At 37.3% G+C, this 18,197-nt stretch overlaps 1 protein-coding gene across 4 annotated transcripts in view; it reads left to right on the forward strand.

Moving 5' to 3' along the window:
* The window catches only part of CACNA2D3 (calcium voltage-gated channel auxiliary subunit alpha2delta 3), a 451,679-nt gene that overhangs the window by 277,558 nt on the left and 155,924 nt on the right, over positions 1–18,197 (forward strand). For all 4 annotated transcript variants that reach the window (XR_009963200.1, XM_062610709.1, XM_062610710.1 and 1 more), the window contains exon 12: positions 14,759–14,837. Coding sequence is in view for 3 of the 4 variants with exons in the window: in XM_062610709.1 (XP_062466693.1) it covers positions 14,759–14,837 (79 nt within the window). In the remaining variant the exon portion in view is untranslated. The remainder of the gene's footprint in view (positions 1–14,758; positions 14,838–18,197) is intronic.

The raw sequence follows: 18,197 nt of genomic DNA on the forward strand, positions 1-18,197 counted from the left end.
AATCCTTCCACTTTATGTGGTCAGAAGGCCACTGAGCTTCTGAACAGGGTCTGACAGACATGGCTCATGACTCACAGCAGAGCAGACATGCCTCGGTGACACCCTGGAAGCCCTGATGCCCTCAGTCCTCATCGCTCACCCACTGGCTATGCTTCAGTTACACTTCTTTCTCGTTCTTGACAATCATCAGCTTTGTGTCCTACTTCCATTTCTGCAGCAGGTCACCTCTTACCCTTCTCACTGCCACCCCTCTCAGTGGCTGCCCTCATCCAGTAGACAGAGAACATCCTGTCAATGAAATATAACAGTGTATTAAATATTTAGTTTGAATTGACTTAACTGTGGGAACACATGAATGCTGTAGGGCTACAAAAAAGATAAAGTAGAGCTAAATTTAATTTTTAATCAAAGATAAAGGCTGTATAGTCATTTTAATACTGACTAGTACGCTATGATAGTCTGCGCAGCAATTGCTTTCAGTTGCTTGAAATGTCAAGATAGATACACATGATGTCTATTTAATGTCCTTGTTGTACCACTTTGATGCTTCAAACAATTTATGGTGTATATACACAGTGTCTGAAGGATTAAAGGCTTTTCAGCACTGCAGACAGTTTTTATGTAAAATCTCATTTGTTTTTCTATCCACTAACTCAGCGTTTTCAGAAATATTTTCTTAAAGAAATTGTATTGCTTCTACTCACAGAAAGTCCAACAACAAATAGACATTCTTATCAGTTTGCCAAGCAGTGGGTCTGCTGTTCTGTCAGAGCAGTTATCTGCCTTTGTAGCTTTTGTTTTGTCTGTTTTTTGGTTTCAGTGAATTAGTAAGGTAATCTTAAAATTCCGTGAACAAACTTTTTTCCTGTTCTTGTAAGTAAAGCCTTCAATTTTTTATTTTGCTTGTAATTTGTAAAATTCTTTGCATTATATGAGAAGATGTAACTACACTTTTCTGTGCTACTTCATAAAACTTCCTGTTGCTGGTTGGATTTCTAAAACTTGAACCTTGAGCCATTGAAATCAGTATAAAAACTAGCAAAATTCAGTTGTGCAAAAATAAACATAGGCTTACAAAGTTGAGCTCAGCACTATATTGACTTTTACCTTAAATGGTTGCTTCAAAGTACGCAGGCAGGGATTTACATCTCCTTGCTCAAGTCAAGTCTGCATGAAAAAGGTAGGTGATATCCTGAGTCACAAAACAGAAGCTCACTTCAACACAATTCTATAAAGCTTCCATGAAACAGATATTTTATTCAACTGGACATTTTTAGTAATGAGTTTCAGAGCAGGAGTGGCTTTGGTTCAAATTTTTCTGGATTTGTTTTAAAGGGTTTTTTTATTTTTTTTTCATTGCACAGAATTTATTCTATGAAACAGTTTTGTTGATTAAATATATAGCATCCAACTAATGCTACTAACCTATAATATTTATAATGGCATTGTACAGATGTAGCCAAGTGGATCTAACAGAAAGCACAGAAGGACCTTGTATCTGGTACCTTTTTCAATTATCCTTTCTACAGTTTGATGGCTACAAAATCATTTTGCCTTTGGTAGCAGAATTTGGTGCTCAGACAGCAATTACATTATTAGATTTTAGCTAGTGAAATTTAAAAATCCTTTTTACAGGCCTAATTCTTATTTCAGGTGAGAATTGTGCATGCTGATTTGTTTGACTCTGAGTACCTTGGTACCATTGTCTGTTTGCTTTTATGTTAATACCATTGTACTTTAGACTGGAGTCTCAGTTGCCTGTCTTCCTAAGCTTACCCACATTTTCAGTGAGCTGATTTCTTATCCCATAAACTGAGTACAGCCCCTTCATTTTGCCTGAAGATATAACCTATATCTTCAGCAATTGGTCCTGATAGCAATGAAGTCCCTTGTTCATTTGTGAATGAGGCTATGCATCCAAAACTGGAGTAGTAACAGTGGTGAAATACTTCAAAGTGAAAAGGACAAATCCTGATAAATGGAAGAGGTCAGCTAATAACTGAGGCAAAATACAGAAGAAATATACTGTATTTGACAGAACAACAGACAAAAAAAAAGCAGCTGTAACCTCAAAACAGTCAAGCTTTTCTGGCCATAAGCTTGTTCAGGCCCCAGCTTCTTGGCTCATGATCTGTACCTTTAATCTCAAGTTTCCTCTCCAGCATTTTTTGGATGTTAGAAACTCCATTACAGATTGGTAGAAAATCAGTGATAAAACTTCTAAATATCACCTTATTTTGTTACACTGCTTTCCCAGTTGCCAATTTTTATAAAATGGTTTATGGCTGTAATAATCCTCTCAAAATCAGCTGTTATGGGAGATAATAGCCAGTTGTCAGAACATTAACCACCCTTGACTTCACTTTGCGCCATTATGTATCAAAAGAATGAACTGGTGGTGAGGTTGCCAGGTGTATTAAATTATATGATGAATTAGAGAGATTCTGCAGCAGGGATAAGTGTCCAAAAGAGACTAGTGGAGATTGCCAAACCCATTATCTGATAGGACTGCAGGCTGGACAAAATCCCAAGGGTGAAAGGCCAGTGCTTTATCCGTTATGTCATCCTCTAATCTGTGTCTGCACCATGCACAGTGAAGTATACTGCAAATGAGTTACCATTGTTCTATGTTACATCCTGGAGCTATGTAATAACAGAAGTGGAGACATTGGCAGTATTTGGTTACTCAGAATTTAGTCTGATTTTGTTCTTTACTCATGGATTCCTGCAAAAAATATTGGTTAATATGCAAGAAAGCCTAAGTAGTGCAGTAGCAAAAATTGTATGAGCCTGCTTTTTCCACAGAAGCTTCAGTTAGATCCAAAAAAGTTGGTTATGTCATGGTTTCCACACTAATCCTTTCCCCTCCTCTCCATTCAGACAAATTAATTTGTTTAGACTACTACTTTGCATTAAAGGAAAAAAATATCTGTTCTACATTTCAGCAAATCCACCCGCATTTTGAAGAATGGCAGTAATCGGTATAGTTGAATTAACATCAGGTATTTCATCTAGGCTTGGCTGTTAATGGTTTGTAATGACTGATCTTGAATCTTGCATATCAGAACTGGAAACAAGAATTTCTGATCTTTTCAGATGAGAGGACATTTCTAGCTCTAATAAGTAGAATCATATTTTATTTTGAAGTAGTAACATTGTTATTATAGAAAACTGATGTCAGGTAATTTTTGGAAGTTATAAAATGGTAAGTTAAAATTTTCTTCTCCCTCTAGACCTCAGGTGGTTGAACTCATGGTATCATGGCTGGCTTTACCAGTGGAAGGACATAAAAAGTAGAATAAATAAAGGTTTCTAAAGCACAGTAAAATATTTCTAAAATAGTTCTTCAGTAAAAGTGCTTTAGTATATACACGGTATTTGGAGGCGCTGAATTGAATCAACATTTTATTGCCATGCTATAGATATACCTGAAATATTTATAACAAACTTATCTCATTGTCTCAAAATAATTTGTAAAGGTGGGAAAAATGATATAGCATATCCTGAAAGTAAAAGTTACAGCAAAGGTCAGCTGGATTTCGCAATGTTGTGGAGGTTTTTTTGTGTTTTTGTTCATTTGTGTTATTTTGTTTTTCAAGTAATCATAACCTTTTGAAAAGGAGACTCTGGCATGTAATTTTCTATACATAGTCTCAGCCCAAAAGTTGAATATTCTCAAAATCTGTGAAAATTTTGTCTGTTAAACAGCTAAAAAAATTTAGTACATTCAAGATATATTGTGTTGTATTACACTTTGTACCTTACTGATTAGTTATTTGCCATCATTAATACAGCTTCATCACCTGCTCTGTCTTGCACAGTATAAAATAGCATAATCTCATCTTCCTCTGCTAACAATATTCCTAATGTATTGGGTGGATTTTGACAGCAGGAATTTATTCTTCATAAATCTTGAGTTATGTTATAATTTTCTGTAAATCAATAAAAGATGTCAGCACATTTTCAATGTTAGAAGAACTATCCTAACTTGATGTCTCAAGTAAAATGTGTAGCTTGTTTGAATTTTCTAAGAGTGCCTCTCAGCAGTCCTGGACCTAAACAGCGGATCTAGAAATGCTGCTCAGAGGCGAGTGGGACACAGTAATGCTGTCCCCTGACCACAAGGGATTAACTGCAGCATCAATTTCCTTCTTTCCTTTTTTCCTGCACGTATTTTCTGAGGTAGGTCTATAGAAAGAGCTGTTGGGGGTGCGGATGTTTGGGAAAGGAGGGCTCAGCTGCTGGATGATCCCCAGACAGATTGTTTGTTACTGTTTTGCTTACAATATCTTGGTTTCCAGTTAATTAGACCTATTAATTATTTGGGTTTTTTTCCATTAACTGTCCCATCAGTATTTAGGGTACAATGCACAGTGTTTCAGATATCACTATAATAGAAAACAGTGTTACAAGATTGTCTGGGTACAGGCTGAAGAAAAGAGAAAACATGAGAAAATGCACAAATGCAGACTTTTCCAAAAGGGGTATTTTAAATTCTACAGGAGGAAAATTAACAATGAAGAACCTTTTTCTAAGTAACTTAAGGTTTAAGGATTCAATTTCATGAGGTAATAGCTTCAATTTCACAGCTTCCTTGCACTGAGTGCAGTGTAAGTTGAGTCTTTCAGCACCTTACAGGGTAAAGGTCTCTAATAGGGTACAAGATATTGTAGTAGTGCTATCTTGTGTTGTATCACAGGGCTTTGTAGCCCTTATCAGTAGAATTTTGTGTGCTCATTTAAAACATTGTTTTAATGGAATTTCCTGTTATCAAATAGATCCTTAACTCATTTTTTTCACCACTTCATAATAAAGAAAGAACTAAATTTTTTTTTAAAAGCTATGAAGACATTTGGAGATAAGGTTAAGTTTCTAGAGTGACCTTGTATTTTTACTGCTCTTTTCCCATGCCTGAACTTTGCCTGGGATATTATGCCCTTTACAACAACCAGCTACACTGGAGTACACTTGGAATTTGTTATTATTGGAATTATTATTATCAGATTATTTTATGTGTGTGTAGGCTAAAATTAGAAGCTATAATACATCTCAAAAATCAGTACAAAAGCAACATTTTTGTCTTTTCAGATTTGCAAAGGTTATTTGGGCAAAGACCTGTGGCCTGTTCAGGGTTTCTGAATGTGAATCTTGATGAATGGATCCAGTACAACTCTCAAATATCTCTGACTGCAGCCACATAGGATGTAGTCATAAAGATTTCCTCACAGGAAAGTGTGGCAGGGTAATGCATATCTCCTTAACATAGGAAGCAACTGCGGTATCAATTGCCCCTTTGCCCTCTGGTGTCTTCTGAGGTAGAGCTGTATAAGAAAGGTTGCAAGACAATGGGCATAAGAGGATAAGATTAAGTACAGAGGAGTGATACCAAAGGCCAGTCTTCAAATGCAAAAGGCACAGTGTAATGTTGGAAAGAAAGCAGTGGTAGTGTAAATAAAACCTCAGTCTTCTTCTAAATTCGGGAGTGAATTTACATTACCTACTTTTGGAATTTGAACCTAAAAAAGGCATCAGAAAATTATAAAGCAGCAGAACCCCAAGGAAGAGAAGCCACCAGTTATTGAGGCTTAAACGACAAGGAGTTTAGAAGGTTATCCTATGGAACTTATTTTAAGACTAGTATGTGCTATAACAAAGGGTAAAAAGAAATGGAGCATGAAAAATTTCATAATTAACAGAAAGCTGGTTTGTAGAGACAAGTAATTTACAAAATAAAACTGAAATAACAAAATAATAGAATGAGAAGGGTTTTTTAATTTACTTTTTGACTTCTTGGTAAACTTTCAAATAGTGGGGTACCTCCCTAATGCTATTTTTCTGAATACAAAAATGGGTCTGTCTGGAAGGGATGCATGTGAGAGTTTCCAAAGGAACATTTTAATTTTCACCTTAAGCTTTTAAATTTCCCTCTATACATCCCATGTGCTCTCTTAGTCATATTCAAAGATAATTCCATCAGAACTTGTCATAGAATCACAGAATGGTTAGGGTTGGAAAGGACCTTTAGATCATCTAGTTCCAACCTCCTTGCCATGGGCAGGGATACCTCACACTAAACCATATCACCCAAGGCTTTGTCCAACCTGGCCTTGAACACTGCCAGGGACAGAGCATTTGCAACCTCCCTGGGCAACCCATTCCAGTGCATCACCACCCTTACAGGAAAGAACTTCTTCCTTATATCCAATCTAAATTTCCCCTGTTTGTTTTAACCCGTTACCCCTTGTCCTATCACTACAGTCTCTAATGAAGAGTCCCTCCCCAACATCCTTATAGGCCCCCTTCAGATACTGGAAGGCTGCTATGAGGTCTCCATGCAGCCTTCTCTTCTTCAGGCTGAACAGCCCCAACTTTCTCAGCCTGCCTTAATGCGGGAGGTGCTCCAGTCCCCTGATCATCCTCGTGGCCTCCTCTGGACTTGTTCCAACAGTTCCATGTCCTTTTTATGTTGAGGACACCAGAACTGCACACAATACTCCAGGTGAGGTCTCACAAGAGCAGAACACAGGGGCAGGATCACCTCCTTTGACCTGCTGGTCACACTCCTTTTGATGCAGCCCAGGATACGGTTGGCTTTCTGGGCTGTGAGCACACACAGAAGCCGGCTCATGTTCATTTTCTCATCAACCAACACCCCCAAGTCCTTCTCTGCAGGGCTGCTCTGAATCTCTTCTCTGCCCAACCTGTAGCTGTGCTTGGGATTTCTCTGACCCAGGTGTAGGACCTTGCACTTGGCATGGTTAAACTTCATGAGGTTGGCTTCAGCCCACCTCACAAGAGTGTCAAGTTCCCTCTGGATGGCATTCCTATAATGCATGAATATGTTTTGGTAGAGTAGGAAATTAAATATCAGTACAAAAATGAGTCATCTTTTTCCTGGTTGCCCATCTTCACTATTCAGATGACAGTACGTAGTACAGGTTCAAATATGTTAAATGTAGACCAGTGTTGTGGTTTTTTTTTTTTTTTAAAGTTCTTTAACAAGTTCAGGAGGCCTAAATAAATGGCAGCTATTTTCATTATTAGGTTCACAAAATTCAGGCAATTAGAGAATTGATTTTGTGAATCTTGAATGCAAATCAAATCTGGACCAGCTCTGGTCTCATCTGCTCCTATTGTCATTTTTTTAGCTGTTGATCAAATGAAAGTTCTTTGATTAGTGCCCCATTGAGGCTGTTGCTTTGGAAAGGGTGATACTGAAGCGGGGAATCAAGCATCTTGACCAGAATGGTCACATGCTCTCTCTCTAGATAATAAGGGTGCCTCCAACAGTATCTTCAGCTGTATTGGGAGAGATGCTCTAAATTGCTGTTTTGCTGAATCTTTATTTCCAGTGCTACTCCATGGCAATGATTCATTGTTATTTATTATCCAAGTTATGTACAAAATATTTCCTAACTATCTTAAGTATGTTCAAAAGACTCTCTCCTGTGTGACTGTTCCTCCGGCTTTCTACTGTGATAATATGCACGTGTACCATTTCCCTGTGCAGTTTGGTCAATTCTAGAGCAGGAATTGCCTGAAGAAGTCTCTGGGATGGCCAGGTTCTCCAACCGAGTATCTAAGGAACACTTTGAACTGTACAAATAGTGTCTATCAGGTGGTCCAGCCATAGCATGAGTTGCCTGGGAAAACCTCCAGGACTCTCCCAAGTTCCCACCTTCAGAGCTCCTCTAACAATTAAGCCAATTCTTTTGTGGAGAGGCTGCTTAGGAATTTAGGCAATCACTCAGTCTCATGTTGATCCATTGTTCCCAATCAGTCCATTCAGTCATCTATGTGGAGACTAGCTAGGGTGTTCCTGGACCACCATAACTTATAACTATGGGAACTTGAATTTCATCCCTATATCCCACTTACAGCTTAAATTCCATAGCTGTTGCCACAGGACTATTTTTATTTCTTGCTGAGCCAGAAAGGAAAGACTGTTTTGTTAAAGGTATCCATGAAATAGTTTGCAGCTGCAAACAGAGGTCTGCACTGTCAGGTGCAAGCAGAAGTCCCATTTTCCCCTCCCACACTATATTTTAAGTTTATGGAAATACTATTTTACCAGCTGTTTGGTGTGAAGATATGACTTCACAGTTCCAGTGTAAAACATTGCAGATTGACTTGTCTTGCTTAACACAGATAGAAAAAGGTCCCTATTCTCTTTTCTATCCTGCTAGTCAAATGAAGTTTCAGAGGTGAGGACAGTTCAGGGACTGCAGATTAGTCTATGCATAATGGATGAAACTGTTAAGTGGATATTTCAGATGAAGTGGTTAGCACTGAAATAGCTGTCATTTAAATCATCAGTCTTAGGTTTCCTCACTAACGGCTGAGTGTATGCATCTCTGAGATTTCATATAGGCTGTCTGTCCAGAGTTTAAAGGTTCAAACTTTAGAATATTCCCTAGCTGTAAAAGCAAGAAACTTATTAACTTTTAATTTTTCAAAAATTGAAGGGATGCTACAAAGAAGAGAAAGCAAACCACCTGTGTGGCCTAAACCATCATCTGTGCCTAGGTAAAGTGACAAGAGCATGAGAGACTTGCTGTATAACCAGGGAGAAAGCGCGTTAAAAATAATTACACAGTTAAATATCTACTGATGACTTAAGTATTTTGTGTAAGTTTTGTATTCAGTTTTGTTTGAACTACTGAGCTTGGTAGTTCAATGCCTTAATATTTACTTCTGCTGTGTACATGCACAACTTGTGACAGTGGTTGGTATGTTTTGCTTCTTCTGACTAGCTTACTATTGGCTAGTGATTTGGACCTGAATCCACAATCTTGCATGTAAAACCTCACTATTGTAAAATACACTGTTGAAATTAGTCTGTTGCTTAGAGTGAATATGATTCCACAGTTCAGAATCATTTGAGCTTATGCAGCAATCTTGTAGTAAGAATAGTAACTGAATGGAGTGTGCTTTCACAGAGGTGATCCTTCTAAGTCAGGAATGAGACATAATAACAAGGTAATCTATGGGAGGTTTCTACAGCTGTTTTGAAGATAATTAAAATACATCAATCTCAAATGGTATTCTTTGCCATTCAACACCCGCTTTAGAAAGTTGTAGAAAAATATGAAGTGAGAAAGTCACAAGCTCTATTAAAGAGTCTAGTTTTACTGTCTTTCCATTTCTATAAGGTTACTGTGGAGCTCTCACCCATTTTCTGTGAACACTGGCTTAAAAAAAGATAGACTATGGCACATCTCTAGGAACTACATGCTGTGTAGGAATAGCAAGTGTATTTCCAAAGACTAAAGGTTTTGCTCTTGGTGCAAGTTTTTCTTTGCATTCAGTGAATCTGACATCTACAATTTTCAGCTTTGTGTATAAAATAGATCAATTTAAAACTAGTGTTTCTGCTTAAGAATATTTCCTTTCTCCACAGCTAACAGTTCATGTTAAGCCTTAATACAGTGGAGATCATATTTTAGGGTTCAGACATTGAAAGTATGTTGATTCAGGTATTTCTCTCAAGTATCTTTCAAAGCCTTCAAAATTATCCACAGCTGAAGGGTTCTCTTTCTGTCGTATGTTTTTTTGCCAGAGAGGTGCTTACACTCTCTGGTGCAGATTCCTTCTCAGATAAAAATGGTCTCTTCATTCAGTCACAGTGCTTGGATATTGAAAGGTGTTTTTCTCATTTGGCGTATACTTTGCGAGAGCATACGTAGACTATGTAAATGTTGTTACTGGATCTTCTGGGACCGGCTTGTAACAACTTTGAATTTATTCAGTCTGCCTTGAGTAAAATGTTCTGTTCATATGGATTCAAAAGAATTTTTAGTGTCTTAGCACTATGTTGTACCATAAGATACCGATACACCTGTATCAGTGTGTGTGTGTATATATATATATATATAGTGTGTATACTTATGTTAAATCTCATAGTTTCTGTTGTGTTATCTTTAAGGGCCAATAGAAACCACAGAATGAGACTCTTTATACTTCCTTATCTATTAGAAATTATAGAGATTTCAAACACGTCTCAGTACTATAAATACTTATGAGTAGAATGTACAATATTAGTGTTGTATCTGGATTGTGTGAATAAAATAGGCACTTTATGCAATCATTTTGCAGAACAGAATGGCTCTGACACACTTCCCATTCAGTTACTTCAGATAGAGAAAGAGAAAAAATTGATGGTCGCTATTAACAGTATCTTCCTAACAACATTTATCTTACAAGGTATCTGAAAATATAGATGGATATTAAATCTGGTACCTAATGTCTAGTTATTTACAATGACAACTTCAGCAGTAACTGTGACACAGCATGTCCTGTTTTGCAGAATATGTAGCCCATCACTGCATAGGTCTTGTCCATGTGCAGAAGTTGAAGTGATTTCATAGAATTATAGAATGGTTTGGGTTGGAAAGGACCTTAAGATCATATAGTTCTAACCCCCCTGACATGGGCAGGGATGCCTCACACTAGACCGTATCACCCAAGGCTCTGTCCAATTTGGCCTTGAACGCTGCCAGAGATGGAGCACTTACCGCTTTATTGAGCAATCCGTTCCAGTGCCTCCCTTACAGTAAAGAACTTCTTCCTTATATCTAACCTGAACTTCCCCTGTTTAAGTTTAAACCCATCACCCTTTGTCCTATCACTACCGTCCCTGATGAAAAGTCCCTCTCCAGCATCCTTGTAGGCCCCCTTCCGATGCTGGAAATTAAGGTAGTACTTATATAATATTGACTTAATTGTATTTTTATGTAGATTCAGAAAACAGGTTTAAAGTATAAGGTATAATATATAATTATTATGGTATATTGTGCTGGATGCTACCAGCACATCTGGAATTATTACATAAAATACCTATCCAAAAGAGTAAAACTAATATAGTATAAAAGGTATGTAGATCCAAGTTTGGTTTGAAAAATAGGATTTAGAATGTAGACTTATTCACTCAGGCAAGTTTCAATTCTAAAAATTTATTACTGAAGTCACTGCTATGATCTCTGAAAGCAGAAAATATGGCAAGTATTTGTAAAATTACTTCTACAGGGAATGCTTAAGGACTCATGAGTATTTCCTACTGCAAGCTCACAGTGAATTGTGCTTACACTGACGGGTTCACTGAACTGATCAAATGAAACTTTTAGAAGTAGAACTATAATTAGAATCATTTGCTATCAGAGCTGATTTTGAGGTTTCTTCTCACAATTATCCACAGAGTATTAAACAATATTGATAATACCTATTAATATATCCTTAAGGTCAATGTAAAAGAAAAACTTTAATGCATCAGTGGCATTGTTTTTAACTATAATACTTTCATGTGACCTTAAATAGTTATTTTCTTATGAAGCTACTATGAATACTAAGTCATTTTATCAAGTAATGACCAACATAGAAATGGTATTTTAAAATTATAGATTACCTTATGCTTTGTTTTATTAAAGATTTTAGATGTCATGTTGACACTGGTAAACATCATTTATATAACATGCACAGTGAAAAGTGCACGGAGAAAAATACACAACTCGCTGGGAGAGGGAAGGAAAGCAGCACTTCAGCTCTGATCATTCATCTTCAGTACTAGCTCTCTACTCTCTAGCTTTTATTTTTATTTTTTCAAGTAATGCCACAGAATTACCAGTACTTTCTATGTTGCTTAAAGTATCTTCTAGTGAAACTGGAGATAAACTATATGTATAAAAGATGCCCAGAGAAAAATCATTAAAAGTCTTTCCACAGTATCATGGGGGCAGCCCCTTCCTTGTAGTGATCTATGATACCAATTTGTTGAAATTTTATTCTTTGCAGTTTTAATAGTTAGTTTGCTGCCTACGCCTACTAGCATGCTTCCTGCACATCCTTTTAGATAAGGCTGGTCTCTTTTCATTAGGAGCACAGTGTAGTATGATTCTTTATAGATTAAAGCAGATCATTAAATATAAACCTCTCAGATGTATTCCGCCTCATCATAGGCTATATTCAAGCATCATTTTCAGGAAGATGAATTGAGACAGTGATTTATGCTGTATTTTGAGGGTATAAATCTCACTGTGCCTTTTCATGTACGTTTAGAGAATAGAAATTTATTAATGCCTTTTTGTAGCCATCAAAGCATAAAAGTACCATTCTTTTGTTTGATGCTGTGAGTCTTGGATAGGATTATATGCATACTGTTTAGTTCGAAGTATTTAACCACAGTACACAATCAGTGTGTATACTTTTGAAACTATAAAAAATCGTGACTGAGTTCTATATATGTTCTATGTTTGAAAGTCTGGGAACAGGTTTGTGTTTGAAATCTGGTCTGTAGGCTTGATAATAACATAAAACACCATGAATGTCTAGAAACAGGATCTGGCATAAAGAAAATGGCCAAAAGAGCAGTGAGGGCGTATAGGATCATAACTGACAGTAAAGAGGGAAACTTTCAGAGAGACTTTAAAATTTCGGTAAAAAAAAACAACTGTGGGAACTTTATAATAAGTTGGTATGCTTTACAAATAATTTCATTTGACTGAAAAAACAGCTCTAATTAAAAATTAATTCTTTCTTTTTAATTGCAAATGAATAAAATTAGAGGTCTTCATAAATGTCTCACATCATGACTTTTTTCTGTGTAATTAGCTTTGTGCATAATTAAAGTATGTCTATTTTGTGAATGTGAGACCCAATTAGGTATTGAATAAAATGTTCTGGAGCATATATTTTGTTGTGTACAGCTTTTTAATGGTGATAATAGAGTTTCTGTAAAAACAGTTTTGACCATGATGATTCTATTAAGTATACTGATAAAAAGGTAAAAGGATTTTAGTTTACTTACTATTTTTAGTGTTACAATATGGAGTTAGTGATTTTCTTTCTTCTCATCCATAATGATAGCACCATGTTTGCAGTTACAAATTGTAATTTTCCATTCCTAATGTAATTTAATTCTTTTATCTTCAAAATAATAAAAAATAGAACAAGTTCATTAGAAATTTGACTGATTCTCAATAGGAAATCAAATTTTTCATCCCTTGTGTAAAATATTGCTGATTTCATAGAATCATTTAGATCAGAAGGAACTTCTGAACATCATCTTGTCCAACCCTCTGCTCAGAGCAGGTGAAGTTAGGTCAGGCTGCTCAGGAACTGTTTGGTCTAAGTTTTAATGTCTCCCAGGATGCGGTTTCTGCAGCATCTCTGAGCAATGTTCTCTAATATCTTATTACCCTCATGACAAAAATGTTTTTCCTTATATTGAGTCAGAATTGCTTAGGACATTTTTCTGACATTTGTCCCTTGCTGTGCTGCCCTCTTAGACTCTTCTTGAAGGTGGATGCTGTCTTTTCCAGTATGTCAGTGTCTTGTATGGGGGAATCCAAAACTGAGCTCAGTGGTGCAGATACGTTTTTTCGGTGGAACAGAAGAGAATGATCACTTTGCATTTGTTTTACTAATATACCAGTATGCACTTGGCCGCTTTTACCTGGACAAATCATTAGGGAATGGGTAAATAGTTGTCGAAGTTTAGGCACATGGAATAAGAAACATATGCCTTAGCATGGCAAAAGCTGAAGAGGGTAGAATATGGGCTTTAGCTGTACCTGTCAGGTGCTGTTCCCAGTTTTCTTGCTGGGATCTTAGATGGATCAAGTGTGACTCAGTACGCTTCATCTTACCCAGCTATATCAAATGGTAGGTATGGAACTGTGGGGTTTCTAGGTGGAATATGCTGAGACCCAGGACTATGCTTTCTTTGCTCAGCACACACCTATGGTGGTTACAGACCCAAGCTGAACAGGCGGGCTGTGAGTGCCACACAAACTTGTGTTAGTGAGGTACAGGAAGCTCTGGACAAGATACTTCTGTTCCATTCTCTGTTTATCTAGCTAAAACCCACTCAATTATCTTTGCTGCAGTGTCCCATGTATAAAATAGGGTTGAGAGCAGAAGGTATGGGATAGACAATGCTGTCATCAGCTTCCTGTGAGGGCAAATTGGCACTTTTTTTTTTTGGATGTAAGTATTATAATATGGAACTGGGGAGTCCAGACAAACACGTTATCATATCAAGGCCTTCCTTGCATCTAGCATTTCCAAAATGTTCCCTTATCTGCCAAGAAATTTTATCTGGGCAGAATTTTAAGGCAAGCATAATTTTTCTGGGATTCCTGGTGTATAGGTCTGTGAGCATGCACATGCATAGACAAGCTGTGCAGCTTTTTGTGGCAACCTGGCACACGATTCCACTGTTTATCACTTGATAGCACAGTGCCACCTGGGCAAGTGCCAAGTGGGTACCTGCCTCTAAGTTGACAAAAATACTGTATCTTATGGACCTTGGAAACTGAGGGGAATTTGCTCACCTGGTGTTTCAGATCCTTTACCTACAGAAATAGCTGCTAATTAAGTGCCTCTTCTTCCACACTGCAGCAATTTTCTCAGCTCATAAGTGAATATTATATTTGACTGGAAAGTGCAGTTTTGCTTTGTGCCTCAGTGGTTTTAGTTTATTGTCACTTACACTTTCACTATTTAACCATAACTTTAGTTAAATATCAGATATTTAAAACATCCAAAGAGATCAGCCATTCTCTTACATTGAACAAAAGCCACATTTTGTTATTAGAAGACCTTACTGGTAGAGATTTCTTTTTTAACCTACTGTGCTGTTTAACCAGTAATACTTACTTTAAAAGGGCCTGTCCAGATGAATTACACATCTGTATCTGAAGTTCCACTGTGTAAGATTTAAATGCAGTATTAATTGACTTGATCTTTTGCATTGTGCTCTCAGGTTCGTATTTTTACCTATCTGATTGGAAGAGAAGCTGCCTTTGCTGATAACCTGAAGTGGATGGCCTGTGCTAACAAAGGTTAGTTAACCTTCAACTGTGAAAGCCTTGTTTTCGAAACCCTATTACTGAGCCTTCCTGCGTACCTGATCCTTCTGCAGATACGGTATCACTGACAACTAATCAGAGAGGATGGGTTGTTTTTTTCCAGGAAAGGAAAAGACTTACTTGTCTGGTAGCATACAATTAGAAAAGATTAAAGCCCCCTCCTCCAAAATGCAACCAAAAAAAAAAAAACCCACAAAAACTTAAATGCATTTTCTACAAAGCTTTTAGAATTTGTGATTTTAAATTTTTGTTCAGAGAACAAACTTTAATTTCAAAGCATTACTTCCACTATAGCTGTTATTACTCAGAGTCAGTTTGATTCCTAAGGAACTGACAGTGTAACTGAAAAAACAGGTTTATATTCTTTAAGGAAGGAGCATTAAAACATGTAAAATGCTGACTGAGATGCTAAAGCAAAAGGACTGACTACCATAAGTAAGAGCAATTTGAAAAAAAACCCCAACCCAACAAAAAAGCCCAACAAACAAAACCGTAATTAATCTTCAGGTTTTCCTTTTCCTTTCCTCTTGGAAAAAAACATGTTCTTTTTTTTCCTTTGTGCCACATTACATTATGATGAATTGCATCAGGTGCTATCCATTTAGTCATTATTTCTTTAACTACTGTTATGTCCAGCTGATGGAAATTACTCAGCTTGAAGTCTTGTCTTAATCAGCTAATATTACACCATAATTTAGTTTAAATAATAGTATAAGAATTCCTTTGAAGCATCTTTTTTGAAGACAATTTAATCAACAAAATCTGTTAGGTTTTTATTCCAGCTCTACAGATTCATAAGGATCTAAGTACAGCAACTCAGAAATTAGGACCAGGCAATACAGATTGCCTTAGCAGATCATCTGGTCCATGTCTTCCTTATTCCCAGAGGGGGAAAAGTGGTCCCCTTCGTCATTCTTCAGGACTACTTTGTTATTTTCAGAGCCATGTTGTCAGAATCTTACTCACATGAATCAGTTAAACACATTAATGAGTGTTGCTTCTATGGGTCTTTTTTCCCTCCTCTCCGTTTCATAGTTACAGTATCTGCTCTCTGACAGTTTACAATGCAAAAAATCAGCTACCGCTAATCAGTAATTAAATACAAAAATATCTATAGCTTTAAAAATCAGTTGGAAACAGTGTCAGTCACTATGTCACACCGTATGGATTTAGGTCTTTTTCTTACAGGTTTCAGCTACAGCGTATCCATTTTTTATCAGTGAAATGAAGGATTACAGCACAACAAATGAGGAGTGTAGTAAAGGTGGTTTAAAGATCGGCTGGCTGGACTGCAGTTTACTACTAGCATGGGTGGGCCAAAGTATGTTGCTGCCACTGGGGGTCAGTGACCTTAAAATCAATTTTCCTTGCAGTGATTTTCCCCTTGGAAGCACAACATAGATGAAGGCTGTTTGCAGGGTTTCCAGCTGACTGGACTGTGGACAGCAGTCCTTTCCTTCAGAATGGGTCACAGGGGAAACTCATACCACCTTGCAAAACTTCTTTAGCTTCTAGATTCTGATGGTGAAACCTTGAAAAGTCCCAAGCATGCCTTTCTGTTACATTTTTTTGTATAAGTAGAGCATATCTAGCGGGACTTGGCTTAATGAAGGAAAGCACTAAACCATTTTAAATACATTAAAACATTCAAGAACCCCAAAGTCCCTCTAGAGCAGTTTGTGAAATTTGTAGTGATTTACTCTTCTGTATCCTAAGCAAGTGCACACAAAGGAAAAGAATAAAGATTTACTAAGATTCTGAAGTGAACAAAAGTTTCCTAGTGCTTAGTGTGCATGTGCCAGATTTTAAAGTAAGCAGGCAATACCTTTCCTCAGCAGTCACTCCGAGCAGAAAGCTGTAAAGATAGATGGGAGTTGATTCATTACTTACAAAACAGCCAGGATTAATTTTTTTTCCCCCAGTAAAATTATCTATTGCATTAGTAATTTGACAGCCTCTGTTATTTTTTAATTCATTTTTTATTATGAATCACCAGTGTGGCTGGCATATTGTAAAATGGACAAAGGAAAGGATTCATCAGTACAAAGGCGCAGAGGCTGAGAAAGCAATGTAGAGAAAAATGCTTGGCATACTGGAGGCCTGATCCTGGCTCTTTAACTGCCAGCAGAGGACAGATCAGCCCTGAGGCAAATTGTGCCCCAGCTGTAGTCATTTACAGACTATTGTATTAGCAGAGGAGAGCTTCCTACAGGAAGCTCCAGTCACATCCATTCCCATTATTAGCATGACCCCAGCACCTCATGTGCTGTGGGCTCTCGGGGGGTGGCAGGCAGCCAGCAACAGAGACTGTTCACCTGCTTGAGAGGCCCCTGAGGTGGGGGTCATGGTGGATTCTCCCTGGGAGTTTTACAGCTGCAGCAAGACAATGAATTCCCTCCTTAGTCCCTAGCAGAAAGGATTTTTTAATTCTGATATTTTATTAGTTGCAAGTGATATTTTATTAGTGTGCAAAACAGTTGCATCTGTTTTGCACAGTGTCCAGAAAACAAGAAGTGATGCACTTCATGTAAAAACCCATTGTAGGCATTTGAAAAGTTTAGAGAAAAACAAGCCATCCAAACACTTTGCAAGGACTGTGTAATACAGAAAGGCAGCCCGCTTGCAGAGCCTAAGTGTCTGTCTTTAACCACATTATTATACATCTCTCACGATTGTCATTACCAAATCTTACCCATTTCCTTCACAATTTTTTTCCCTGCTGGGGATGAAAAAAACGAGCAGCGCTGACTGAAAGGGGCTCAAAGATGGCATAATTCACACACCAGGGAGCTGAGAAGCAGGTGTTAGAATGCAAAAACTTAAGCAAGGGTTTGCTGCTATTGCTTACATGGCCTCAGCAGCTGTGCTAAAGAACTTCAGAGTAAGTGTTTATGGGATCATTAAACCTTGGTATAGGAAGAGTAAGGTTTTAAAATCCATGGGGTACCACCAGTCTCTACATAAGAGATAAATTTAGCAGTGTAGGAAGCTAATTCTTGTGAGGTTTGTATTTCTTACACAGAGCTACAATCTTATGAATCATCAAAAAGTCTAAATATTCAGTGAAAATGAACAAAGAGAATGTTACCTAAGGCTGTCCCTAGCTATAATATAGTAACTTTTGGTAGAGTTTTCTCATTAGAAGATTGAAAAATAAACATCAGAACAGGCATTAAAAATACAGAAAATCTGAATTCACAGAATATAGGTAATTGCTCATGTTACATGAGTTATGGACGCTAAAATCATTGTAGATTTTTCTAATGTGAGCTAGAAAAGCACAAACTATACTTATAAGGAGGGTAATCAGGCAAAACGTTTAGTGCAAGGAAG

This window comes from Pezoporus occidentalis, unplaced genomic scaffold (genome assembly GCF_034315485.1).
Source record: "Pezoporus occidentalis ecotype Australia unplaced genomic scaffold, CSIRO_AGI_Poc_V1 ctg149, whole genome shotgun sequence".
Taxonomy (NCBI): Eukaryota; Metazoa; Chordata; class Aves; order Psittaciformes; family Psittacidae; genus Pezoporus; species Pezoporus occidentalis.